A 17,287-nucleotide genomic window follows, 5' to 3' on the forward strand; every position below is an offset into this window, starting at 1 on the left:
TGTTATCTTCAACTTGGAAGATATAAAAGAAATTAGTGCAAGTATTCAATGTGAAGAATATTTTAAGAGACTTTTTTATACACACTGTCTTTATACATGATGTTTTTTGGAGTTACTTTAAATACAGTTAATATTTTACTAACCCACAAGGTGTATGTGGACACAAACAGGCCACAACTCAGCTTACCAGTAGCAGTATTAGCTGTGTTAGCTCATATGCCTGAGCTGTCCCACACTGGTGGAAGTAGATAGTGTGTAATCTTTCATGGAAAGATGAAAACTTGTCTGTGCTCAGTAGTAACAGAATTAAATATATTCAAGGACTGTAATTTGTCTCTATTCCAATATCATGTGTTTGTGTTAGTAACGCTATATATGAGCTAATAAATCCCACTAAGTATCTGAGAATGTGTGGAGCTAGCTCATGTGTGTCTAGGAAAGATATACCCTGAGTGTATGAAGTATTTGTTCACTTGAGTGCAGTCTGAATCTTGGTTATGTAGCTGGTGGACAGCAATAGGGTGTTCCCACCTGGCCACAGTGCAGGCAAGGAGCTGGAGGCTCCCTGTGCCCCCAGTCCTGCACGGACGTACTCTTCCTGGTCCTGGAGTTACTCCTGTGCTTTACACTCACGCAAAACTAATGTCAAATACATGCTCTTAAATTTGCACAGTTGGATTTTGTATCCTCTTGGTATATAGTTTCTATCAGTGCAAAAGGCAGAAGAGATCCTATATTACTGCCTTTCTTTAAAGGAAAAAGTTACTGTAAGTGAAAACTTTGTTGTTGTAAGAACACAGTAATAACTGATCGGTGTACATACTATGTGCGATGAACATGTGTAGCTAAAAATACTTTAAAATGTGCAAATATTTATGTTTTAAAAGAATTTTGAATTTTTATTTTAATGATACTAGGTTTTTTTAATTATTTTTCCTAAGACATTGGAATAAGAAAAATTACTGTTTACTAATTTATAGGATAGTTTTTGAAATTTGTTTGAATTGCTAACAAAATACAGGGATAGAAATATAGAGAGATAGAAATTGTGTATATCCCATGTCTAGTGTTGAGATACGAAATTTTGCTAGACTTGAGTTGAAGGATAGGAAAGTGTTCTTGGTAGTATCTAGGTATCTGCTGAAGTCAGTGATGGGCCAAAAATGTAGCTGACTAGAAAATGTGACTGAGATTGCCTTGACACTTCAGAAATTGTGAGTGTTGTAGTGTTTGTCGTGTGACTTGCATATGGTAGCCATCTTTCCCTGGCTCTCTGCTCAGAGAATCTTTCTAGGTTTTCTATTCCAAGGATTTAAGTGCTTTCTACGAGTGGACTTCTTGCATTAGCTTCCAAACTTCACTGTTCTTCCATTCACTATTTTATGTTTTCATGAGGGAGAAAGTCTTGTACAAAGGTGAAAAACTAAGCCAAAATGAAACCTGAACTTTTGCCACCTAAAATTTTGGCATCCTGAATCAAGCAAAGGGCTAGTGCAGAGGAACAGTGCAAATGAAGTGGAAGGCAAGAAGTTGGGAGATAGGGAAAAAGCAGAAAACAGAGAAAGAAAAGGGTTGTTCTTCCAACACATCTGTGCACTATAGAGTATAGATGCATGGCAAAAAATGTTGTAATGCAGAGGATTAAAAATAGATGTGCATGTGAATTCAAAATGATTAAAGAAAGTTAACATATTTGAATGTAACAGGGTTAAATTCTTGTTAATAACCTTGCTAATGAATCAAAACAGCAAACATCACTTTTACAGTTTTGATTCCAATTAATAAGTCTGAATGGAAAGTAAAAAAAAATATTATGAATGGTGAGAAAAGGGATAATTGGGATGGGAAACAGGAAAAAAAATGAAAGTGAAGGGGGAAAAAAAAAAAGGAAGGCAGGAAATAGGATATACAGAATAGAGTATCTGAACCTGATTTTTTTCCATGTTTTTATGGAAGAATATGCTTATGTTTAGCTTAATAGTAGCAGACCTACTGTGAAACTGCTATAGTAGTGCAATTTTGGAAATAGCAAAGCAGATGGTGAGGGACCTGCTCTTTAATTCACACTTATGATTGGGAAGAAATGCCATAGGGTAAGTTGAGCCACATATGTTACGGTAGTAAATCTGAAGTAAAACAAGAAGGAAATAGCAGTAGTAGTAATATTAAAAGGAAAGCCAGAGAAGGGAAGAGAAAATGATCAATACCCTGTCACCACTTGGACATTTTCTTCCATTCAGTTAAGCTGCTTGCTGCTCATAGCCAATCAAGAAAGGTGCAGGGATGAGTAACTGTAATCAAAGAGATGACCGTTCTGATTCTTCATAGAGGAAATATGTCATTTAAAAATTCTGGAATGGAATAGCAGGAGTCCTTGTGGAGCTGTATATTTAAACCTTACAAGTAAATAACCTTTTGCAACATGTTTGGGGATTTGGAGTTTGTTGTCATCTTATTTTTGCCCTTTTCATTGAAAAAAAAAAGGAGGTGCCTTATTGTTGTTTTGTTTTTTTCCTTTTTCTCTTAGGACTCTATAATGGTTGGTCTTCATACATGCGGAGATCTTGCTCCAAATACATTACGAATTTTTACTGCCAAGCCTGAAATCAAAGCAGTTTGCAGTGTAGGCTGCTGCTACCATCTGTTGTCAGAACAGTATGAAAACCAAGAAGGTAATTCTTCCTAGCTTAACTTGTGCCTGCCAATTTGCATGTTGAGAAAATTATACCTTTTAATTAATAACCACCTTGAGTCCATTCCTTTCCAGTGGCTTGCTTAGTACTGTTTTTAATTACTTTATGTAGGTCATTCAGTCCCGGATGCCCTGTAGCTTTCCTGTTACAACACTATTCCTAATATTCTTTCTGAAATTAAGGACATTAATGCAGAATGTTTTATGTGGTTATGAATACAGCTGTTTTTATTCCATTACTTTTCTCATAAACTGTGGAGGCTTTCTTAGTCAATATGTTTTCATTCTTGTGAAATACTTTGTACCAGATTTTGCTGTTGGCTGTTCGCATGCAATATTCATTTATGTTGAGTGGTACATATATAACTGTGAGCAAAATTAAGTCCTTTTAATGTAAGTTACTACTCTAAAAAGGCAGCATCTAAATGTGGTGTTCTGGAGCATTGCCAGGTTAGGGCATTATGGAACAGTACATGTATAATAGATTTTCTTGTGGAGGCCAGCTGAAAATTTTTTGGGTATTCACACTATATGTAAATTTTCCTTTAAATGTGGCTTTTTCATTTTTGGGTGAATGTTGGTATCTTCAATTGAGAAGTAAATTCTTCCTCTGTAAAGCCTTCAAACATGAAAGTTAAAAGATTGTCTTTGTAGAAATGGAATGAATGTATATTGTAATATATGAAACTCATGGATTTCTTAATATTTATTATGAAAAACTCATGGTGCTTCTGATGTCTACTGTTTAATATTCAACAGTGATTGCAACATTGTTGCCAACAGAAGTACTGTGAGGAATTATAAAGGAAATTCAGCTTAAAATCGCAAAAGCAAATTACATGGTGTTGAGATCTGTTAATTACTTTAAGACACTTCTGCATCTGTAAAAGCTAGATAACCTGAGAAAAGCTTGAATTAATTTAAGAACTTTTGCAATGACTGAGAAAAATAATAAGATAAATATGCAATACATAAATGCTATGCTTACTGGATTATGAATTTAAACAGGAACATAAGAAATACCTTTCCAGATCAGGATAGTGCGCCATTCTGGACTAGAATTCTGTGTCCAAGAGTGAAAAAATTCAGATGCTATTTAAGGGAAGCACAAGAGTTGGGGGTGCTTTAGTGCCTTCCTTTTGCACGTTCTCAACATCCAGAATTCGTGTGTTAGGGGTGCATAACAGGTACTTTCTAATGTAGTCCTTTCGATATCCATTCAAGGACTTTTTGTGCCTGAAATGTGCTAATGCTTTTTTGAACCAGATGCTACTGTATGATTCCATAACCTCCTATGGTGGAAAGTTCCCCCAATTTTACTTTCTCCTTGTCCCTATTCATGCCCTCAGTATTAAGAATGATGATGACTCGAATCAATGAAACACAAAGCTTTTAGCTCCCATCTAAAACCTTTTCTGTGGATGACCATTATGTTGTCACAGTGACCGTTTCAACAGTCCCGATGTTTCCTGTTTGATTTCTTGCAAGATCTTTGGGTGAATGTCATTCTGTCGTGGAGACTTACTGAACTCTGAAATTGTCTGATCTGATACTTCTTGCATAGCAAATTCATAGTGAACTAGTGTAAAATAAAATAATAAGAATTTAATAAGCATTTTCCCTACCATTTTCTGCTACTATTTTAAGTAGAGTGCAGATTTACATATACATTAACATGCTACTTTCTATTTGGTTCATTTGTTTTTAGTGCATAACGAAGAACATTAATTAGCTGGTTTTCCTGAGAAAACAAGTGTGTGTAACTGAGCTATGAAAGACCATCTGCCTAAGCATTAGAACCTCATCACCGTATCAACCAGATTTGAGGGAGAGGTGAATTGGTAAGGTTCATTTCAGCACTTTGAAAGAACTCCACAGAGAAAAAAGGCAGGCAGAACTCAGCTGCTATTCTTTAAATACTTGGCTGCTCAGTCAGATTGACCATAGCGCATGCTATCTCTTCCTTGTTGTAATGGTCTTTTTATGTTGTTCAGCATAGATCTCACATAATTTTGAATAATTCTGGAGTGTAGTATTTTCACTTTACACAATACTTAAAATTATCAAAAAGAGATACAGTGGAAATGTTCTACTGTTAATTATTTGCATTATAGAGGTGCCATTTGTAAAAACACAGCAGTTCTTTTTATATCAAGTTTTTAAATAACAGTGCAGTGAACTTTTCAGGCACTTTTAGTGAACTTTGTGTGTCTCAAACATCTGCTTCTTTATTGTTATTTCAATGAATATAAAACTTCCTGTTCTTCCTGCAGGATAACTTTTTTTCCCAACCAGTGCATAAGGCTTTTGTAAAGTATTATTACTCAGATATCATCAAGAGATCAGATATGATACCTATTGTAAGTTCAAAGAAACAAATGTACACTCACAGTAATAGGATATACTGCAGTTTAATAAATGTTTAGTTGTGGAACTTAAGTGAAATTGTCCTTTGGAATTTCTAGCTGTTTGATTTTTTTTTTCTCAGCATATAGGATATAAGTTACTCTTAATGAAAATCAGTCTATTCAGAGTAAACGGAAATTACAACATTCTTCTTTTGGGAAAGAACACATAGGTAATTTAACTGATACTCTGATAAAATTAATCATTTTTTACCATTACTATAAGGGTACAAAGTCTTAGATATACAATTATGTTGTCATAATTCCCTGAAAACATCATCTGTTATGTGACTTGTTAATAAATTAACAAGAGGAAGAATCAGAGCACAAGGACAAAAAATACACAAGAGCTAGAGTTTTTTCAACAAGATAATGGGAAATAAAGACTATTGCTTCTGCCCATATTTCCTATGCACGAATTTCAGACTGGCTAAGCATTGTAGGGGATCATTGACTCCATAACTAATCAGATGGCATAGTTCTAATATTTCACTCTGTACAAGAAGCAAATTAATTCTTCTTGCAGCTGTCCTAGGCAAATGAAGTTTGATACTGCTTCTAAAATGGACCAAGTCGTAGAATTATCATGGGTTAATTCTAAGTTGGAAGTCATCTAGTTGAAGCTCATGTTCTTCAGGGTCTTGTCTGATTGAGTTCTGAAGATCTCCAAAGCTGGAGATTCAACAGCCTTGGTGGAAAAACCCATTCCGTTGTTTGACTTGCCTCACTGTTGAATTCTTCTTCTTCATGTCTATTTGGAATTTGCTGAATGGTGACTGAAGATAGTGTTAGATCCCTTGTTGACCTTCTCTTTAGTTCTGTAGTCTTCTTACTACTTCTGCTACTTACTGGACTTGCTCCAGTAAGTCAGTGTCTTGTCCTGCAGGGCCCAAAAATAGCACTCCACATACAGTTTCACAAGTGCTAAGTGGAGGGAAGTCATCCCTGCGTTAACCTGCAGTCTGTGCTGCTGAGCCAAACAGTTCTGCCAGTTTATTACCCACCTAATAGTCTGTCAGAAGTACGTCTTACCAATTTGACTGTAATGGGAAGCTTTCCTGAAAGCCTGGCTGAAGTCACATTAAGATATACCCACTATATCTGTCTGGTCCATGAGGCCAGTCGCTGCATCACTAAAAACGGTGAGATTGGTCAATGTCTGGTAAATCCTTACTGTTTTTTCTCAGTCTCCTTGTTCTTCATACACCTCAACATGGTTACATGGGCTTCAGGAGGATTACCTACTTGATGACAGAGCTTAAATGGAAGATGGGTATGATGTTGGCCAGTCCTGAGGGACCCCTTTTGATGAATGTGACCTTTCAAAGATGCTTAAGTGTGGCCTTCATGTGATGTAAGCGTTTATGTTCCTGAAATTAATCCTATCTGGCCACATTTTGTGTATTTGTGTCCTTCCTGCCGGAATGTGTGGTCCCAGCCTCAGTCTGCCTCTGCTGTAGCTAGTGCTTCACTAGGCTCAGTGAAACTCTAAGGTAGTCATCAGCCTGAGACTAGAGAGTATGGAAGATTGAAGTGGGGGGAAGTGGCCTTAAGTTTGTCTTGTTTGAGGCCAGTGAAAAATTACATTTTCGTCTCCTGTTAATGCATTCACTCATATTCCTGAGGTGAGAATTTATGTTTTTGATGCCTGTGGTAGGAGATACAGGTCTGTGGGGGTGAGTAGTTGCCGTTTTTTTGGTGGGATATTGAGTTGCTTTGATTAGTGCAAGGAATTTTTTGCATCTGTCAGGTACTGACTGTAAGGAAAAATTACTTACGTTTCTCTTGTATTCTAAAAATAGGAAAGATGTTGTAGAATTGTATGACAAACTACTTTGGGAACATTTCTGATGAAGTAGGTGTCAATACTCAGCGACTTCAATCTTGCAGTCAGTATTAGATGTCCTTCTTCATGTCTATAAATAAGCTAATTTTTTTCTGGAAATTTTGGTATAGGACTCTCATCTCCAATTTTACTGGAAACAATTTTAAACTGTGTGTCAGGCTCATGAAGGCCTTTGTTTTGATTTATAAGTAACTGCAACAACCAAGTGGTGCTGTATAATCTCAGTTTTCTGTTTAATTAAAAATAGTTGAAACTGTGAATTTTAACACATATCTTCATTTTTACTGCTGTTATCATAAGTTGTATCAAATGCTAAATACCAGTTAATAAGGAATGTTATGACAACCCGTGGAAAATTTGAGTAGTTTAACTTTGGCTTTCTTCAAGGAGAATTGGCCATTTAAAGAGAGATTCTTCTGAGGATAAAATGCACTTAGCTTTTAATTGATTCCTTTGGGAGCTTTCTTCACTGTTCCTATGTCTAATAGTCAGTAACTTCATAGTAGTAAGAAATTTATTGTAGACTTTTTACATTAGCTTATTTACATAGAAAGCTCTTATGGCAGCTTTTCTCAAGAATTTCTGTTTCCTAATGATCTTTAGGTTGAATCAAACTATATTTCTATTCAGCAGCTGATCTTTGCCTTTGGGGGAGCTGCCTTATCCAACATGCAACACGTTCATTTCTGGGACAGCTAGACAATGATTTTCCGTTAAAAGGCAGTAAAGGTGAATTAGAGATTTTATCAAAAAGTGCCTGTCTAATTGTCTGATTCTCCATACCCCCCAAACATGTCAGTACAAACCTAGAAAGCCATGGAATTGTTCAATATGATGAGTAAATAATTCAACTAAGTTTTTACATTTAAAATTAATAGTTTAAATAAATGCTTACCCTTGAGTATTTAATTATTTGAAATAAGGCCTCAAATTTAAAGGTGTAGTGGTATAAATAGTTTCAGTGATAGCCCTGAGATGAAAAACATTTTGTGAGATTAGCATACTCCAAATGGGAGCATGCCAGAATTTGCAATAGTAGGTCCTTATTGTAGGAAGGAAAAATACATGCTAAGCAGATGAGTTCTAGCAAGTCTCCTGAAAGCTGGGAAGAATAGCTTGTCTACAAGGCATTTGGAAAGATGTTAGGAGAAAGGGTAAGAAACTTATGTCACAGCATGTGTCGCTACAGGCATAGTTAGCATCAACAGGAGTTCCTTCAGGGATTATGTTATCAGGCACTTTCTGTGAGAGAGCAAGAGTCTCAGGACTCTGAAGTAAGGTGAATATAATCTTTGGCTGTATGTGTTAGGATTTAACTTCTTTTAAAAGCGACTCAACGTAACTGAGGGAATTAAAAGGGATACGAAGGATAGTCACAGATCATTTACAGAACCTGTACAGAGTACAAATGACTTGTGTGTTGCTTAACTGTTTTTTCAAACATACTGCACAGCCAGTACGTTAAAATATCTATCACTGGTACCATGGCAACATAGAAAAACACTTCCAAGCAAAAGATCAGAGTTTTATTTCTTTTCCAAGCAATCTTTAGATATTGCTGCACAGATCACGTTTCCATCAATTTGTGACACAACTTGTGACTGAAAACCCAGATGTTTTTCATTAAAATTGATCCCGAAAAAAAATAAGCTCAGGGAAAATATTAACTTGTTAAATAGTACAGCCAATGAATGATTGAATTACCTATGCCGAAGTACATTTTCCTGAACAAATATGACAAAACTATTTTAAATCCTGAAATTATTTGGAAATTATCTGGAAATTATACAGCATTATATGGAAAATGCTCTAGAAGATTTTGGTATCACTTAATCATGTGGAACCTCTCAGATTTTGGAATTAGTGAGGATAAATAATAATCCCGCTATTATCAGTTTTTAACCCTGTTGAATACTGATTTGCTGTTATTCATTAATATTAAGTCTATTCAAAGGGGGAGAAAGTGGAGTGACATAATTTGCATGTTATTTCTGTGATTGAAACACATTATGAATCAGATCATTGACTAGTGTAAGCTGGCATAAATCCCCAGAGCTAAGTCCAATTTTAAAACAAGAACAAGTGTCAAATGTTCCTGAGATGTTATATTAGAAACAATTTTCGATTGTTTCTATGGAGATTTACAAAATCTCTTACCAAATTAGGAGATTTACAAGATTCTAAAATACCTGAAATGAGTGACAGTTTTGCTGAGTAATCTCTTTTTTTCACTGCTACAATTATTGAATATTTGTTATACTTTATTTTACTATCAAAATATAATTTCATATGCTAATGAATTGCCTTTATTTCATACTGTCTGCCAAATCTGTAAATCACTAAGACTTCAGATTGTAGTTTGAATACTTATACTACATTGCATTATATCGCATTACTTGCATCAATTTCTCAGGTTATTTTTGACAAGTGTGTCAGACTACATGAAAGAAGGCTAATTCATTATTATATAAAACAATATTTTGATAATGAAATAGAGATACAGAGTAAACATAGAGCCTGTGTACATGTAGTATTCGGAATGCATAACATAGGAATATTATGCCTAAGGAAGCCTAAGCCTGAGAAAGTGCATTAAATGAAAGGTAGTATGTGGCAGTCCTTTTCCACAATACTCTTTCCTTCCAGCATGTTTTGACTTTTCGACTTCTTGGGGGAAAAAACAATTACGTTTAATGATCCTTGATAGATTTTTATTCCTTGAATTTATCATGTTACTTTTGAACATATGTCAACTTTTAGCATCTGTGAGATAATACAGTAGGGAAGAGCACAGCTTAACTGAATGTTGTGTGAGAGGGCATTTCCTTCTGCTTTTTTTAGGCCCCCTAAATGCATGTTTATTTTGATAGCCAGCTCTTAATTTTGAAGGCGGTATCCACTCGTTCTCTATTTATTTTCTCAATCCCTTTCTGATTCTATAGACTTTTCATTCACTAATTGTCTCTTTTACCACTTTAATTTTCTCATATTGCTTACTCACAGTATTAAAATGTTCCTTACCTGTGATAATTTCTCTTTCTGTTTTCTTTTCTAGTCAGTCTGTATGTTATCTGAGATGAAAAGTTCAGAATAATGCATTGACCATTTCTTACTTTGAAGTGGGGTCAAATTGTTCAGGAAATAATACAAGTTACATAGTTTAGAAGAAATAAAAACGTGTGTTTTTTTCAAATAATGATCGTAATTGATATTTAGATCAACTGCAATGAGAATAGTCATGTTGAGGCAAAGAAACTGCCAAAACTAGAAATCTTTGTGAGGCAGGACTACTTGGCAGTGTTTGTGACAAGATTGTTGAGTCAGACTATCGCTATATTTTTTCATCTGAATAATTCAAATCCTTTCTAGACTTAAGTAAGAATAGACCGTGTGCTTGTGCACACGCTATGCACAGCCTTTGCTTGTCAAGAGCAAAGAGCTTATGCAGTGTGACCTAATGAGTGTTTCTCCAGCAGTCAGTCCAAATTCTCTAACATGAATCCCACTGGAAACAAAACTTCATGAAAATTATGAGCTACACGTGTTTGGTGTATCATTTATTGCCATAATGTATGTAGTAACAGAATAATAGACTTATGAAAAAAAAATCAAACAATCAAATTTAAATTGCTTACTTTTTAAAAAAATAGATTATTTTATATCAACATAACATCTAATGTGCATTTTATAAATCAAATAGTCAAAAAGATTGTCATATTTGACAGGGGAAAAAAATTAAAATGTAGAATAGGTTAGGCCTTCTGAAATGTAAGGCCATTTTTAAAGCCGAACTTCAGAAAACTGTGCTCCACAATATTTCATTCTTTTAGTGACAATGACTGATCCTTCTAAGGCTCACATTACATTTTTGCACAGCTTTGTAGCATAATATCAACATAAAAAAATTGTAAATATTCTACAGCAGATAAGTAGACTGCACAATATTTAAATACCTTTAGCAGAGCCCCTTGGAAGGCTAGCACTATATACTCAATATTGTTATTTCAACAGTTTGATAAGAAAAGCAAATGTACAACATGACCTTTGAGTGATAATTCCAATTGGATGTTACAGGGCTCATCATATAGAAGACTCCTCATGAATACGTGGTATTCCATTCCTCAAGTTCTTTTTTAGGCATATCTTGTGCTTGTTGCAGAAAATCCTTTTCTGCTAAGTTGTCTTAAATTTGCCATCTTTTAACAGCCAGACTGAGAAAAAATAGAAGTAGGAGGTATAATATATAGTTCTTTTAAAGTTGCTGATCACATTTGAAGTTATATGAAAATGACTACATATTATTTCTGCACATATATTATACCTTCGCTGCCTACTTTGCAAATCAGATGTCTGATTTAGGGTATAAATTCTTTTACTTTCTTAAATTTTTATCACGCCTCGCTAACTGAGTGCTATGAGAGATGTCTGTTATTATGAAAAGGTGGTAATTGGCCTCAGTGGGAATTTTCTCTAAATAAAAAAGGTAGACAGGTCTTCTCCAGTGTTGAAATTCATCTCCCTTTGGTTTGTAGTTTATTAGGAGCAACTGCAGAATAATCCATTGTCCAACTCGAAATAATAGTTTACAGATACTTAGCAACGTACATTTTTATAGATAAGAAAATGGGGGAAAGTAATTGATTACAATATAGAAAAATATTATTTCTCTAGGATGTCCTATTTTAGGGCATTTTATAGATTTTGTATCCTATAATTCAATTCTATTTTTATACGTTTACCGTGTTTATGGGAAAAGAATGTTTCTTTCCAAGATAGATTTAACTAAAAAAATTGTTGTTCGTCTTCTTTCCAGCTAATATGATAGTAAATGCCATTTGGCAAAAATGTCATGTTTGTCATGGTATGAAGTTGTAGTCCATTTTATTTTGTATATTTGTATTTTAGTGAAAATCTCTGGGTTTTGAAATGGATTTGTAAATGGCAGGCCTTCATCTTTAATAATATATTTGTGGTTTTGAATATATGAAGAGAATGTTATTTTACTAGTAAATATTTTATGGTTTGCGCCTTTGGGAAACAACTGTTGTCTGTTGAATCTTCATATAAGTTAAGATGGTTTAATATTTAATATATTGTATGTAAGTCAAAATCTGCCTTTGTACAAATAACTTATTAGAGGTTTGAGTTAGAATGCATATTAGTAAATGTTAGTTTGGTGTTGCTGGTTTTTAATATGACTATTGGTAACCTCCCAAACTTAGGTAGTAGTTCAAATAAGCAGTATTTTAATATAGTGTTAGCAAAGAGCTTGTTTTAATCTCCTGTCACATGTATTAACTACATCTTTTATGAAAGCTCCTGGGTTTTTGGTAGTGCTGAAATGAGCTCTCTTTTCCCCTGGGAGCTACTTTCAGAATCTGAACTCTTCATTTCCATCCTTACTCTGCTTCTGTTATTTATCTAGATTGTAACTTATTTAAAGCATTTCCAAGTCATATTCACAAAAATTGGGTTCCTCTCTACCTTAATACGGCCCCTGTTGAAATAACTGTAACAACTTAAAATTATAAATTACCATTTATTCAACTTTCACTTACTGTTTTCCTTCAAAGCTACTTTTTTTCAGTTATGTGTTTCTATCAGTCATGCCATACACTGGCATCACAGCACTAGGAGTGCTGACTACCTTCCTTGGAAGAAGGGAAGAAAGTCTTTCTGGGGCCTTTTAGATCACAGTTTTTTTATAGAGATAGTGATACAATTGGACCATTTAACACAGATTTGTAGGGATACATTTATTTCCTAACAACTTCAAATCCTAAAATATGAATGATGGTTGAGGTAAGTTAGGAATGAGGGATAAGGGATAATTTAGTCCCATCTATTGCGCCCGTTACTGCGTCAGGAAGCACCCAAGCAAGGACAAGGTTCCTGTGGTTGTTGCCTCCCAGGTATTGCTTTTAGAATTAAGAATTCACAATCTTTTTGCCAACTCTGTAGGTTCAGCTGTGTACAGAGTGTAGGTGCTGTATCATGTTTCTCTTTTGTGCCTTTGGCGATCATCCCAAAACAGTGCTGGCCAGAAAATTTAGTGATTAATACAGAGATTTTTCAGTGTCCTTGGCAATCCTTGCACAATTCTCTCACAGGCAGCTGAGCCTGATCCTCGGGGCTTGGCGCTTCTTTGGTTTTGCCTTGTATACCCCCAGCTTCCCAGAATGGAGCCTTGCACATTCTTGCCTTTCTTTTAATTTCAGGTATTTTTTTCTTTTCTTTCTTGATCTTGGAAGGATATGGTAGACTCTCAAGTGCATTGGATGTGGAATATAAGAATGCAAACAGTTGTTTAAGTCTGAACTTCGGGTTCCGTGTGCTTGAAACTGAAAACAACAAAAAGTCTTTGAAAAACAGCTGTATGAATCATTGGGCATAAAACATCTTAAATCCGTACACTAAGAGTTACATACAGTAATTCATAAAACATCACAGAGATGCAAATTGAGCAATTACGCTTTACACCAGAGCAATATCATAAGATGGGGACAAGGATTGTGAGAATGAACTAAGGGCACTAAAACACTGGAAGAAATTGACTGAAACAGATGTTAATATCAAAATAATATGGTCGAGTAGAAGATGTGACTTTTCAAGTAATATAAAAAGACAAGAAAATTGATGTTTTTAGGAGTACTTCTGCTACATTAACTGATTAGTACTTGCAGTATTTTACAAGAAGTAATATTGGTCACACCTCATAAATAGATGTATATGTAGCTGGTTTTATCCAGTGCAGTTTTTAAGAGCTAAAAGACACAGGTGTATATAAGCATTGAGAACTGATTGCAGTGTTAGTTCACTGAAGTATATTATTAGGAACTATTGAGAATACATAGACTATTTTTATGTTGGATATTAAAATAAAGGGTGAAAATGATGAAAGGTGAAATCTAATACAGCACTGATTGCAATCTTTAAGATTATTTTTAAGGGAAGTATGTGGCTAAAAGCTATTGTGTCACTAAAAGCTATTGTGTGAGTGATTTCATACAGTATGAGCTGTGGTTTTGCGATTGCATGACAGTGCTAAATCCAAATAAACTCTTTTCTCTTGAAGTTACGTTCTCATGCTGAAGCGCTTTGACAGACTGGTGTTTCACAACACGTCGGGAACAAATTGTCCAAATTGTCTAAATAAAGATAAAGTTTAGAAATGAAATAAGCAATCATTGTTTTTCTAAGGAAAATAGAGTTTCTGTCGCAAAATATAGTGCTGAGTGGGAATTTAAGCCTATACAGGCAGGGTATTTCTGCCTTTTTTCTAAGGCATACTGCTTACAAACTGATGGACTTCATCATGAGAAAATAAATTGCATGTTATAGTTATGTGTATATTAGAAGACCTCAAAATCTTTAAAAAGAGCAGCAAGTTAACATAGATTTCATGAAAACCAGAATCTTATAGCGCTTTGCCAATTACCATTACATATTTGTGTTACTTTGTTATAAAAGTTATAAAAGTTATAAAAGCAAGGAAGAGAATCATTATTTCAGAGCAGATATTATAATAATAATCTACATAGTACCAAAAATTGAAACAAAACCCAATTTGCCTTTCATAAATTATTCACTGACTATTGTTTCATGACAAAATAAGATTTTTTTCTGCCATGATTTCAGTGCATAGTGTTCGGTAAACTGTAATACAGACAATATCATAAAAAATAGCTTAATTAGCTTCTCTTCCAGAAGGTGTATCAGAAAACATACAACTTCATTGTTATATTGGAAACTGGAAGATTTGGGAATTCGGATAAGTTTCGGTAGGTTTTCATAAATACTAAGAAAAAGGTAAAGCTGGAGACTACAGGACCACAGGGAACCCTCGTTCAGCTTACTTGGATGGTGACATAAAACCCATTGGTGCTTATGTTTCATCAAGATTATGTTTTGCAATGCAGTGCAAAGTGTTCTCAATTTCAGACTCCTGGAAGTGGTTAGAACCATAGATCTGTGTAGAATCTAACATTAGAGTAAAGAAGCTTGGCCCTTTCTCTCAGGCTTTCCTGGAAAATACTGTGCATATACGGGAGAATTAGTAAAATCCTTTTATTTTATTTGTACTGCCAAATATTTATAACTACCATAAAAGGAATATAAATAAAGAGCACTCCATGTTCTATACTTCTGAAATCCTTTTTGCTAGCTACGCCTAATTGGGGTGTTGTTCAAACAATCTTCTACTAAATTTCCCATAAAACTACTGCCCAAATAGGAGTATTAATAGATCTGTGAAGAAGATGAAAACAACAGTACAGTGGGCCTGAAACATTTCTCTGCGTCAAGACAGAATTAAACCATGGTCAAAGAAGTTACAGCTAATCTAATTTTAACATAATGCAACACTACATTTTGTTGTGATTTATGCTTTCTTTCTACTCAGTCTAGTTGTTTTGGTGTATCAGATATCCCATATACATTGACTTTTTTTCATTTGGAAGTTAAGTAAAAGGAAAAAGAAAATCCATTACATGTAAAGCTGAAATAATAATAAAAGGACTTCAAGTGTTATGTGCAACTGCTATTGCAGTATTCCAGAATTACACAAAAGGACTGAAATGTGATACCCCTACATCAGCAATTAATAAGATATAAAATAGGGTCTAAATCATCTGTCATAGAACAGAAAAGAATATATGGCTTCAAAGAGTGAATTAACAACTTAGAATTTCATTCTAGCAGAATAATATATGTGTAATATAATATTATAGCATTGGGTTCTCAAAAGAAATAAATAGTAGAAAACTGTTATAAAAGAAAATTTCACAAAAGACATGGAAAAAAGGAATAAAATGGTGCAAATTCAGATAATCACTATTTAAGCTCATTTTTGGTGAGAAATTTTATGGCTATCAGAAAAATACTCTTTGCTGTAAGAAAATAGTTTTGTGGACAGGATTAGTTTGTTCAAATATGTACCAAGCTCTTCCATGAAACTCTGAACATTACTAAACTCTAACAAATAGAAATAATAAGAATTTTGCTCTGTGACACTTGGCCAGAACTGATTTTTTCTGCATTACTCAGCACTACATGTTTCTCTGTTGTCTGTGCTTCAAGTTACTGGTCCATGTGTTACTGAGCAGCATTGATGAGCGCATTTCCCTGCTTCTACCAGATGTATCCAATTGTGGGGACAGTGAAAAATAACAGCAAATATCTGTGAACTAGCTAAATCAGGATTCTATTTGAATAGGTCTTCAATGAAGCATCCTGTTCTGTAAAATTGAATTAGGATACTTTAAATGTTGTTAATGATGGTACTTTAATTCTATCATCTTTCCTGTTTTTTGTTTCTTTATTTTTTGGTTGTTTTTCAGAAGTTTCTGCAATATTTGCAGCCATTCCTTTTATTAAAAGGTGATAACTTTGTTAAAAGTTTCTGGTGAAAGGTTTGCTTAGAGGTTAACAGGTTCTAGGATTTTACTGTAGAGCAGCTTCAGTTCAGCTGATGGAATGATTATCTAGATTATATTTTTTTTAACCTTTTATGGAACAGAGAATTCTGACTGATTGGCTCTTTTATATTGACGTATGTCATGATTTCTTAGTCGTTTAGCACAATAGAAGACTTCATATGCTTGCTGTGAAGTCTTCTATAGAATACTCATGCTTAAAATGTTGCTTAAATGTTACAACTATTGCTGTGCTACGAGTTGGGGTTCTTCTAAGAGTTTGAGTTGTGCCATAATTACACAGTTTATAGAGATCACTTGCAGTAAATATGAAAAAGAATCAAAATTCTTGAAGTAATTATGTACAGTATTTTGTCAAATGGTCTAAACTAAATCAGCCATCTCTAATTGCAATTTTGCAGGCAAAAACAGTATCAGAAGCACAATATGGTAGTTTGTGAGCTATATAATATTAAATGTGCCAAAACATACACAGAAACTAAAACCATTTCCATTTCTTAAAATCTAGCTGCTAAATGTATACACTTAATATGTTTATCTTTCAAAAAATGTTTAATCAACACTTTGCTGGATAATGCACAAGATATGGAAGAATAAACAAAACTCAGAGAAGGCAATATAGTAGAAATGTAGGCAAGCTTGGGAAATACAGATTCACAGATTCACAGAATATTTAAGGTTGGAAGGGACCTCTACAGATCATCTAGTCCAACCTCCCTGCTCAAGCAGGCACACCTAGAGCATGTGGCACAGGGTGGCATCCAGGCGGGTTTTGAAGACCTCCAGAGTAGGAGACTCCACAACCCCCCCTGGCAGCCTGTTCCACTGCTCTGTCACCCTMACAGTAAAGAAGTTCCTCCTCACCTGGAGACGGAACTTCTTATGCTTCAGCTTGTGGCCATTACCCCTC

General features: G+C 34.7%; 1 protein-coding gene across 1 annotated transcript in view; it reads left to right on the top strand.

The window, feature by feature from the left end:
• METTL25 (methyltransferase like 25) overlaps window positions 1–17,287 on the top strand; it is a 57,205-nt gene that overhangs the window by 19,562 nt on the left and 20,356 nt on the right. The window contains exon 5 of the mRNA XM_026049729.1: window positions 2,528–2,672. Within this exon, the coding sequence (XP_025905514.1) occupies window positions 2,528–2,672 (145 nt within the window). The remainder of the gene's footprint in view (window positions 1–2,527; window positions 2,673–17,287) is intronic.

This window comes from Nothoprocta perdicaria, unplaced genomic scaffold, assembly GCF_003342845.1.
Source record: "Nothoprocta perdicaria isolate Ctin4 unplaced genomic scaffold, notPer1 scaffold_61, whole genome shotgun sequence".
Taxonomy (NCBI): Eukaryota; Metazoa; Chordata; class Aves; order Tinamiformes; family Tinamidae; genus Nothoprocta; species Nothoprocta perdicaria.